This window comes from Microplitis mediator, chromosome 7 (assembly GCF_029852145.1).
Source record: "Microplitis mediator isolate UGA2020A chromosome 7, iyMicMedi2.1, whole genome shotgun sequence".
NCBI lineage: Eukaryota > Metazoa > Arthropoda > Insecta > Hymenoptera > Braconidae > Microplitis > Microplitis mediator.
In genome coordinates this window covers 21,376,056-21,388,726 of record NC_079975.1, presented here as the reverse complement: position 1 = coordinate 21,388,726, position 12,671 = coordinate 21,376,056, and the positions used below count along the sequence as shown (strand labels likewise).

At 26.3% G+C, this 12,671-nt stretch overlaps 1 protein-coding gene across 3 annotated transcripts in view; it reads right to left on the bottom strand.

Annotated features, from left to right (window-relative positions):
- LOC130670888 (3-phosphoinositide-dependent protein kinase 1) overlaps positions 1-12,671 on the bottom strand; it is a 143,345-nt gene that overhangs the window by 9,106 nt on the left and 121,568 nt on the right. The window contains exon 1 of one of the 3 annotated variants that reach the window (XM_057474496.1): positions 9,463-9,606. The exons of 1 other annotated variant lie outside the window; for it this stretch is intronic. In XM_057474496.1, the coding sequence (XP_057330479.1) occupies positions 9,463-9,570 (108 nt within the window). In that variant the 5' untranslated portion in view covers positions 9,571-9,606. Of the gene's footprint in view, positions 1-547; positions 880-9,462; positions 9,607-12,671 lie in introns of those variants that run through there. One more of the 3 variants, XM_057474499.1, reaches the window with a different exon arrangement.

Sequence of the window (12,671 nt, the reverse complement as noted above, 5' to 3'; positions counted from 1 at the left end):
TCAATGATACTTTTGCAGCTGCTACAACTGCCCGAAACTACTTATAGAATTTTCCATGATGCCGAAAGTGCCAGTGATTAAAAAATTTTACTTACTCTCAATAAACAAAGTGAATATTGACAGGCTAAAATTTCAAAAAATCCATCTGAAGAATTTCAAATATTACGTGGATATTTTTCAAAAATCTTTGTTACAATTAACTCAGTAATTAAAAATGTCAAAATTTTAAATTCCCCGCTACTTTCAGCATCGCAATATTTAAATACTCTAGTGTACATAACTTTGCAATAAAATATATAAAATCATGTACTAGATTTAAATGCCATAAATTTTTTGAGTTTCTTAATAATTAAAAGAAAAATGAAAGCTTTAATTAAACAAAAACAAGTACGAGTACGATCAATATTTGATCTAGATAACAAAGTTTCATTTTTAAAACTTTTAAAAATTTAAATTCATCACTGATAATTAATGCAGATATTTAATTTTTAAAAGAGTAAATAAGTTATTAAAATATATGTAAACTTGTGTTGTTTGAATTAATTACCTTGAAAAATTTCTTAAGTCGTCGATAGCCGCGATGTAATCGCGACGTAAACTGCTTGTTGGAATCCAGTTTGAATTTTTAAAGCCACTGTGACAAAACGAAATTTAAAAATAATATTTACATTAACAAAACTAAACTGATAAACTTTTTTTCTTTAGTAACTAATTGTTTATTTTTTTTTAAATATTGCCGTAAATGTTTTTTAAGTTATTTATATTTATATTTATATATATATGTATCTGTATATGTAAATTGATAAATACAACTGGACGGAACTCGTAAAGAAATAGATCTACACTCTCCGAAAACCGTTCGCACACTGAATTTCTGTGCTCGTCGTTTCCCAACTGCTTACCCGCGCTTTACCCCCACCACCAGTAGTCTGGTTGTGTTCCGCCCTAAGCGTCGACCCCCACTCTTACAACTTGATACTGACTATACGTTATGTTTCCCACTACCGAGCTGCCCCCGCATTGTACGACGCGGGATTTACCCACTCGAATATGTGGAAGTTTGTGTACAATAATAATGATAACAACACAAAAAAAAAAATGATAAATATATGAAAAAAAAAAACAAAATTTTATTTGAAATTTGAAATAAAAAAAAAAAAATTTATATTGATAATTAATTATGAATGTGACAGATAAAGGAAATTTTTTGAAATTCAAAAATTTAATAATTGCCGCCTTTTTTAAAAAGTGTAAAACTGATCTGTAAAGTAAGTGACCGGGCAAGGAGTTAAAAGTATTGACGTTATATTACGTGGTAGGGAATAAGTTGTAAAGAATACGTAAGAATAAGAGAGAAAATGCGCGCGCATATAAACTTAACTATAGAAGTGAGAAAATTCCAACGACGGCGCCACAAATTCCCACTCTTTTATGACCACGTGGGATTATTTGTAGTGGGGATTTCTGTGTATACGAGTCTTAAATCCGCGCGCGCATTCTTCAACCACTTCGTGGTGTATTTGTTTGTTTACAGGCAACTTCTGGGAAATACGCGATACGAGTAACGGTCTCAGTCTCGACGGTGGCTTGCATTCCCATTCTAGCCTCGCATCCGGTCAATTTTTTAATTCCATTATACAATGTTGTTTAATAATTATTATTTACATTTAAATACTGATTTTTTATAAATAAAGACATTAAGGGAGGGCAGTACTACTCGAATTTTTATAATTATGTCACTCGAATGTCTTACACATTTTTTTCGAAAGCAATATTAATTTTTCTGATAACAATCGATTAATCAATTAAAGGAAAAGTAAAATTCGAAAATTCTGTCAGTACACAAAAAAAAAAGATTTTTTGACGCATAAATTATTACTCACTCCAAAAAATTTCTACTTGACCTAAGAAATTTTTTGCATTACGAATTGAAATAAAAAATTTTCTTAGGGTGCGAAAAAATTTTTGTTTTCATTCCACAATAAAAAATTGTGACACTGAAGTCAGAAGTCAATTTAAAATTTTCTGATTTTTTTTTCAACAAATCACTGACAGAAAAACGAAAAACTAAAAATATGCATAAGTAGGAAATTGAAAAAACTATTGGCTGTATTTTAAAAAATTTATCGTTTTCAAAAAAATCATAAAATTAAACGCCGGCTAACTTCAGTATCGAAAAATTTATCTTGCGCCGAAATTTTTTATTGTGTATGACCCAGCCTTAATATTGACATCGATACTTTTCATTATTATTTCAAAAATTAAAATTTAAAGTGTCTTGAATAAATAAATAGACAACTTATAAAATATTTTTATTTAATCGAGTGTAATAAAATATTTAATTATATATAATTTGTTAAGACCGTTATAATTAAATATTATAAAATAATATGACAGATGGGAAACGAGACATAGTTAACTGTATCGAGATTTTATAACTTAATTTTTATTTGTCGAATTAATAGTTTTATTACTCTGGTGGATCATTTATATCTTGTTTACGTGTTGCGATGCGTTTTACAAGTCATCATAACTACGGCTCGTGTTGATGACATGACAAAGTCCAATAATGATAAAAAAAAAATTATAATAATAATAATAATAATAAATACAGCAGACGAAAAAATATCAAATTAATTGTTTAGTTGTTTCCTTGATGGCATACATACGATATCATCTTAATTAATTTCGGAATATGTGTATACACTAGACTAATTTCGCTAATAATTTTCATGTAAATGTTAAAAATTATTAGCATACACCTGTACAGTGCGCTGGTGAAATAAATTATTTATTTTAAAAAATAATTTTAATAGGTCATATATATATTTGAACTTTGTAACTTTTGCCATAAAAGTATAGAAAATTCTGTTTGTTGTTAATTTTACAAGCTATAAATAATTCCTTGGGGTCGATCATATGTTACATCGTTTTTGTTCATAGAATTTCGTGCTTTCATTAAATATTTAAATCATTTTTTTTATTTTTAACTCGAGGAAACTTTAAAAAGTTTAAGTTTATTGTTTTTTTTCCACAAGGCTCCCTTATAGGCCATTTAATTTTTTTTATGTGAGTTAGAAATTAAAAAAAAATTTATAGAGCAAATTTTATTAAACAGCGAAATTTTAAAATTACAATTAAGGGGTTAACGAGATTTTTTTTTAAATAATTAGCGGGAAAAATATTTTTTTCGAAAATGAGTCATGTGTATTTAAATATGTTTACTTTGTCGTTTTAAAAATATGTTATTGCTTAATGTTTTGGAATGGAAAAACAAAAATGTAGATATATATGTATTCATTAATATATCTTTAAATATTATTGTAATTACTTAAAGTACTTAAGTCATTAAGAATTTTAAAGCACAATCTTGAAACTAATTTCTTATTTTTCTACTTTGCTTTCACAAAAATATTTTTCTTCACTAGATAATTAACATGACAATTACTGTTGACCGACATATTATAGAATATATGTATCTACATATATATATATATACAGAAAAAAAAGGAATTCTTGGCGCAAGAAATATTTTGCATAATAAATTGAAGAAAAAAATTTTCTAGACTAGAAAAAATTTATCGATGCAAAAAATTTATTATATATATATATGTATATATATTTTTATCTTGCTATTAAAATAAGATAAAAATTAAAAAAAAAGAAATTTTATAAAAACGAGCGTAAATATTTTGCATCCAATAAATTGTATCGTATAAAAAATGAATCACAAATTTGATAGTAAATCAATGTGTAATAAATATATGTAATACATATGTGCAACATTGTATGGAGTTTATTTACGAGCTCATCATCTTTTCGCCTTTGCTCCTTAGCAAAGATAACCAATTAATAACGTAAGAGAGGCGTCAAAGACCGACGATCTCTACCGGAATGGAAAGCTTCCATCAACTGTCTAGACAAGCTTCCACGGAAAATTTATTGTCAAGTTAAGCAATTTTAATAGTGAAAAAAAATGCAATTCATTTTTTAAATTAATCTTTGGTAACTAGAATAGAACAATTGACTTTTAATAGTTTCCATTAATTTTCTTTCTTAATCGTTTCGAAATTAGTGTTCTTTTACGATACTGAAGATAGCAGAGGTCTAATAATTTTTGAATTTTTTTAAAAACAATTAATTATCACGAGTCAAAATATTAGACGTAAATTTAATGTTTTCAACGTAAAGTGAACGTTTTCTCGCAATGAAAATGAAAATAATTCATGAAATTCGTGTCTAATGGTGACTTAAGGGGTAGTTGGGGGTGGCCTGTCATTTTCGGGTAACATGCGAAACATTTACGAAATCTAGATCCAGTAGATTTTTTACTTCTCATTTCTTTTTCTTATTTTCGTTCCGCAAAAAACGTTCCGATCTTCAGGTACATCATAAATTAAACGTTTTGAACGTAATGAACATTTAAAATGAAGGTTCAACGTTTCTATAGGACCTGAAATGTAACTTCGTCTCACGAATCTAATAAAATGTAAATGAAATCTACTAAAATGCGACGTATGTATTTCTAAGACGTTAAAAACGTTTAATTTACGATCCAAATGTTAAAAACGTTCAATTTACGTCTAATATTTTGATTCTTATTGGGGTAAAAAACTTACGGGATAAAAAAAAAAATATTTAAAAAATTGCACCTACAGCTTTTTTAATTTTCCACATGTGCATTTTTTTAATTTTTTTTTTTTTTGTAATTAATTTGTCGTAAAAAAAATTTGAAAATTTTTAATCGTCTGCTAACTTCAGGATCATGTGAATGTAACAGACATCAGACGAATTTAAAATTAGAAATAAGTAGAATAAATAATTAAAAAAAATAATATTCATAAAAAATGCACATCAATTTCAAAATTTTTTAAATGCGCATTTTTTTTTAATTTTATTTTATGAATTATTTACTCTATCTATTAATTTTTAATTTGTCTGTCTGCTACATTCACACTCTTTGCTAACTTCAGGATCATGTTTTTTTTCGTTATGTTGTGACATGAATATTTAAAAACAAACCAAAAAATTAAAATTTACTATTATTTTATAAGAAATTTAATATTTAACCCAAATATATTTATGTTAAGAGGAAGTTTGATCATTACAAGAAGAGGATCTTAATAATCTTGATGGAATGTCAGGATATGGAGTTTACTATAGCAATTAATTTGCACTTAGGGACTTCCTACCCGCAATTTCGAATAACCGGATATGCAATAACGACTACTTGCAGTAATGCTTAATCCATTAAATCTAGTATACATATTTGTATATATATCTATCTATATATATATAAATTGTAAGCAAATATTTTATTTTATAATTTCATGTTCATTATTGTTAATTAATTATGTTTGTTTACTCAACAAAGTTGTCATGTGAATTTACGCAATTTAAAGAGTAAACAGGACGTACATATCTGTGATTGAGTATCAACAAAATAAAAAAAAAATTTAATTGATTGGTAAAAATTTATCAAGTCTTGATATGCCTAGAATTTTAAAATGCGACATTACGATGTAATGTTTTAAGTAAAAAAAAAAAAAACTTAGTGTAATAAAATATATATACGGTTAAGTATTTATAAATATCGTATACATTAACGCGGCCTAATAAATTTTTGTGATTATCGAGGCTTGACACTTGATTAAAGAGAAACGAAAACAAAATACTGAGCGTGCTCAGCCACGCGCGAGCAGCATGATCACTATATAGGCAATTACCGGTCTCAGTCGGGAAATAATAATGTTTACTGGTCTGAACCGCCTGGCGTTAATTTGCGAAATGTCGAAAATTAAAGCAGAGCGATATGAGAGAAGTAGATAATTGATAAGCGAATGACATGAATTCGCAGATGTAAGAAAGTTGGCTTGTGATAATAATAAAAAAAGTTTAATAAAACATATTTTTAAATTATTACTACATATATAATCTTTCGCAAAAAATATTTACTCGATTTACATAAAAACTTAAATTACAGCCACACGCGTGGATCCGATATATGTATATTATATATGCAGTAATTAAAGTTATTTAAATACAATTTTTAAAACTCATTTAACGAATTAATTATTAAATTTAATGAGTTTTCAAAATAAGTAATCAAGTAATTAACAGAATAATTTTAATTAAAAATTTTTTTTTTCTTACTGATGAGAAAGTTTTGTTTATATACTTTTTTTAAAATATATTATGCTGTAAAAAAATTTACGGAATGAACGCGAACTAAATCCAGAGTTAATTCGAAGGCTATATTTTGTTTCTATGGAGTGAAATTCACTTCAAAGGGGAGTTTATTTTAATATTAAAACGAAATTCCGAAATCCTTTCGCTGAAAGAATAAACTCTGGATGTAGTAATTTTTGACTCCGGAACTCCGAGTGAATTTGAATTTAATTAAAATCCGTAATCACTCCCGATTTTTTACAGTACAGTTATTAATTTATTTCAATTATCTATTCTCAGTGATATAAATTCTCTATATATATAAAAGTATTTCGAACTCATCTGGCAGTAAAATTTTTTTATCACGAGTTAAGAATTAAAATCGATGGAGGTCTCGTGCTTTGTATCTTACACCTGCATCCTCGAGTATTTTGGCGCGTCTTGTTGCCAATCACGTGGCGAACGTCTATATTTTATATACATATATGTATATCTATAAATGTATATCTATTTTTATAGCGTGTTAGTATAATGATAAATCACACATGTGTATATAAATACACATAAATTTAGTAGACTTTATTATAGCAAATGGATATAATAATAATATATATGTATATATTTTTGAGACGATTTTGTCATCTATCATTGCGCCTGGTAGTGCGTAGTACGAACAATTAATCACTATACCAACATTATTGTTGTTATACTGGTAAATGTAAACAAAATAATTTTTTTTTCCCTTGGGGTTTTTTAAATGAGGAGGTCTCTGATAATGTGCTGTAATTATTATTATTATTTTGGGTTTTTTTTATTTGATAACTATTTCCATTTGTCTCTTAATTGCTATAATTATAATTACGGACACAATTAATGGGAAACCACAATTTAAAATATATATATAGTTATACTGTAAAAAATCGCCAGAGATTACAGATTTTATTTAAATCCGAATTCTCTCCGTCATTCAGTTCCGGAGTTTGAAAAAATAACTCCGTATACAGAGCGAATGAGGAGTTTGTATTTTCTGCGGAGTCATATCTGGATTTTATATAAATTCACTCCGAGATTAAATAATTAAACAGTCACCCGCTTCATATTTACTCCAGATTTAATCTGCGTCTACTTCGAAAATTTTTTAGAGTACACGGAAAGAAAAGTATGGAAACGGTTCCCATAATTCTATAAAATTATTTCCTATACCAACATAGGAATTATGACCATAAATTATGGGAGCGGTTCCTATAATTATGGGAATGGTTCCTATAATTTAAAGGAACAGTTCCTATAATTATGGGAATGCAACCCATAACATTAAAGGAACAGTTCCTATAATTATGGGAATGGTTCCTATAATAGTACGGGTACTATTTCCATAGTATTATAGAAATAGTTCCCATAATGCTATTAGAATAGTTCCAATACCATTATGGGAATCATTCCCATAATATTATGGGAATAGTTCCCATACTATTATAGGAACCATTCCTATAACATTATGGGAATGGCTCCCATACTATCATGAAAAAATTAATTTAAAGAAAAGTGTGGTAATCATCACTTTTACAATACACAGAAATATTATTAAATATAAAAACAAAAAATCACACATTGAAAAAAAATTTGTATTTGGCAAAAACATCAAAATTTTTAACAAAATTGTTTTTTTTTCTTAACAAATTTAGCGTTGAAAAAGTCTTCATTTGAATCTTTCAAGACCATGAAAGAAATTTCTACACTATTTTGCAAAAAAAAATTTTTATGATATAGGAATGGTTCCCAGACCATTATGGGAATAGTTCCCATGCCATTATGGGAATAGTTCCTATAGTAGTATAGGAATGGTTCCCATAATGGTATGGGAACTATTCCCATATATTATGGGAACCATCCCTATAATGGTATGGGTACAATTCCTATACCATTATGGGAACTATTCCCATAATGCATAGCAAAACTTCTCATAATTTTCTTTTCGTATAAAGTAAAAAAATTAACTATTAACTAAATAATTTTTTTTATCTTGGATTTTTTTAAATGACACAATTTTTTTTTTTTTTAGATAAATATCTACAGTATTCTAACTGTCGTACTAATTATTAAATACGCACTTAGTAACCAGAAAGTCAAAATAAATAGTTACTGTAAAAAATTAATTATTAATGTACGAAATAGGCGCCAGTCATATCGAGCCAGACGAATAAGGTAAGTAAAAAAAAAAAAGAAAAAAAAATACAATAACAATAATAATTATTAAGATAACGATAATGAATATACTTATTTTGTTTGTTTTTAAAATTTAATTATTTACTTTACTTTTTTTTTTCTTTTACGTACATAATTGTCTGTTTATTTTTCTGTCGTATAGTTGTAACGAAAATAATTATTTAACTTATCTAACTTAGTACCTAATTATTATAACATATCACATATAATGGCTTGTACGTTTGACGTCACTCGTTGTAATCTATGTCAAATATCTTAATTACATTTAACGAAATTTAAAATTTTATGTTTACATATTTGATTTTTTAAATTTAACGTCTGTTTGCTCTAAAAGTATTTTGTTATCGATTATTGTTGTATAAATAAACATATTTTTGTTTGTTTGTTTATGTTTTTTTTTTTTTCTAAAAACAATATTGACCTTGTCTCACATACTTCATATATTTATATACATATATACTTAAATAATTTTGTTTGTAAGTATATAAATATCAGCAGCCAATTATATAATAATACAGGTGTACTTTGTTAGTTATTAATAATCGATTAAATCTTACGTGTAATATTTTATAAAAAATATGTATTTTTTTAATTTAAAATTTGAATTTAACCTTGACATCGCGCGGGACATATATTTTATTTAATCTTTTTACAATGCCATCTATATAACATATTTCTGATGTGTTACGGCAGAAATGTCATCTATATAATATCGTCATATGTATGACAATAAATAAATTGCTTACGTACTTTAAAGATAAAAAAAAAAAAAAACATACATAAAAAAAAATATTATTAACATTAATGCTTTACTTTGATATTTATTATTTTAAAAACATTAAAAATATGATATTTTTAAATTTAAATATCCATAAAACTGACAACGCAATTATTTACTTTCATGTAAAGCAATAAATAATTTTTTTATATTTTTTCTTTGTTGATTACTTCCACGGATTTTAATTAATTATAATTACGAGACAATATTCATAATGGCTTGTAACATATATTATAATATTTGTCTTTAAAAGATTAAGAAAAAAACTTAAAAAAAAATATATGACTTACCGATAATATTTGACGACTTACATTAACAATATACGAAGTAATCTGAGTGCGATATTTTTTGCCAGATGTGTACTTGCGCATGTCAAGTGATGAATTATTTAAAGACATTTTATTTCACGTATCAGAAAATAGTTAAGATTCAATTGTGTTTTTTTCTAAAAATATATATACTTGTTATTGATAACTCTTTCTATGGTAAGACTAACAGTAATCAACAATTTATTGTACATATATATAGTATATACACATATGTATATAATATGTATATATATATATGTGTTTATGTATAAGCGTTCAATTATATAGAATAATACATCAGCAATACATCTGAGTATTAATTGTTATGCCATTTTTAATAATCGTCAGAGTATATATATATGAATATAATATTATGACGACAAGAAAACTGCGTCATGTATGACGAAAATGGCTAGAGTATAAGCGTGTTGTATTACTTGTTATCAATTCAAGTTGATATCTGTAATCGAATAGCGCATAACTATTATTTATTCCCACGCGTTACTTGGCAATTAAATTTCCGTACTATTGTTTTATAGTTTTTACAACAACGTGCTATGCTATTCAAATCGTACATACGTAATTTTATTTTTTTTTGCTGATATATGATTTATTTTAATGGCTAAATAAATTTAGCAAACGTCATTTAAAAAAAAAAAAATACTTATGTAATTGTATTGATAGTTATTAGAGGACTTAATTTTTTGAAAAATATTTTTGTTTTGTTGTTGAAAGAAGGAATAATATTGTGGTGGATTTTTTGTTTATTTATTGTTGCTGATGTTTTGATAATTGGTAAAATAAGTATTTTATTGTGTGATATAAATATTTTTTTATTGTATGTAAGAGAGAAAAATATGTTTGTTTGTATTTAAGTCCGAAGGGGAAAATAAATTTTTTTTAATCTTATGGATATTTTGATTTTTTAATTAAAATAATTTTTATTTTCCAATTCATAATGAAAAACATTTTTTGTTCAAATACAAGACAAATCGTCTTTTGCAAACGGTCTACACAAAATTTTGTGTTAATTCAACAAATTGCGTTTGTGTTGATCTTTAACTCAAATTTTATGTTAAATAAAATTGAATACATAAAATCTGTTCTTTTGACAGAAAATTTGTGTACATTTAACAGAACATTTGTGTAAATTTAACACATTTTTCGTGTTAAAATTAACTAATAAACATAAGCACATAACCTAACCAATTCAAGTATGCACTGTAAAAAAAATTGTTTGAATTTTCAAAGATTGTATATAACGCAATAAACACATACATTTGTGTTTGAAAAATTTCATTACTAATTTCATATAGAATTTAAAATACACGTTTTTGAATTTTCAAATTAACACTTTGGATTTTCAAATACTTTTTTTTGAATTTTTAAATAAGTATTATGAAATTTCAAATAGAATTATTAAAATTCAATATATGTTTTAGAATTTTCAATACTTGCTTTGAAAATTTAAAAATCAATTATAAATTTGAAGTACGTTTATTAAAATTCATATTTTTTTTCTTAATTTTGAATACCAGCTTGATTATTAAATTACGTATATTAAATTTAAAGCTTTTTTCATTGAAAATACAATTCAAATATCTAGTTATGAAAATTCAATTCCTTTTGTATTGTAATTTTCAAATTATTGTTAACAGTGCATACTCTCTAGAAGTAGAATAGCGGAACTCACTAATAAATAGTGAATATTCACTAATTTTCACTAATTCAGTTTTAGAGAGTAGAATACGGTCAATAAAATTTGAACGATTAATTACAATATTGGTTGTGTTTTTAAATTACCAAAGTCTCAAGTAAACTTTAATCTCTCGATCAAACTAAATTCCACTTTTATGTAATATATATTTATATATATATTCAACAATATAACCCCGTGGCAATATTAGAAAAACTTTTTATCATTAGTAGCAACAACTTGACGTGACCAGAAAAAATATATGAAAAAATATCGATTTAAAATCCGCACTTAAAAATACATATTTATAACTCATACTTTTATTATACCAAAATTAATCCCTCGTAATAAAAATTCTATTTATTCAAATTTGAAATAAATACTAAAACAACACGACATAAATTCCGCGGATTCCTTTATATTTAAATCATAGTAATAAAATTATTATTACTATTAATATACATATATTTAAGCTCAGTTATTATTACAATTATTATTATTATCAGAATGATTATTATGTCTAAAGATAAAATATATGTATAAAGTCACGCTAGACTCTGGTTGCAACTAATTTTCATGCAGTTAGTAATTCAAATAGTTGTTTTTTTTTTATTTTTCGTCGGCGTGTCGGCGACACAGACGAGATTGCTATTCCTCAGGGCCGCCGGAACACATATCGTCTCGCGTCCGAGACTGGGAACATGACTGTGCTGACTATGTCTTGGCTATATTTATCCGTGGAAAAGCATCTTGCCAAGTCGAGTAGAGTGTCGCCGTCGTGCATAGCGTACTAACGCATCAACTTGGATTAATCCAGTTCTTGGGACACCACAAGATGTCGTATACACAAACGTTAATAATTTGTTGGGATTTACGATATTTTTTCTTACTCACCAGGACACTACAACATACAGTCGACTACCCGTCATAAGTCTGGTCCAGGGGATGTAGGGAAAATTTTTTTTAGGAGCAGCTTCCCCACTACCGTACGTCTGGTTTTGTTATCAACTACTCGTTATAAGCCTGTTTTACTTTATATTAATTTAAACGTCATATTTACTTTTTGTTACATAAGGTAAAAGACCCCATTATTGACAGGGCCCCTACTATTGACATATTCTTCTAATTTATTAATTCTTTAATTAACTGTATGAATAATCACAAGGCTCAATACTTCTTATCAATTTTTTGTTATTTTTACACAGAAAAATAGTTCAATTTCATTTCTGGATATGAACTATTCGCTCCAAAAAAAATTATCCTCCCGAGTAGACCACCATCGCTAGAATGTTTAAAATTTCTTAACAATTTCGTTTAGAGAGATTGTATTTTCAGAATCGGATTTCCCTCTATAGTTCTAATGTAAGTGTATCATTCAAAATTATTTCAAGTTATTTGTAGTCTTAATAACCCCAGAATCATTGATTTAGACTGATAAATCTTAATTGTTATTTAAAAATAGCGGGTGTCAATAGTCGCAAATAATATTAATTTG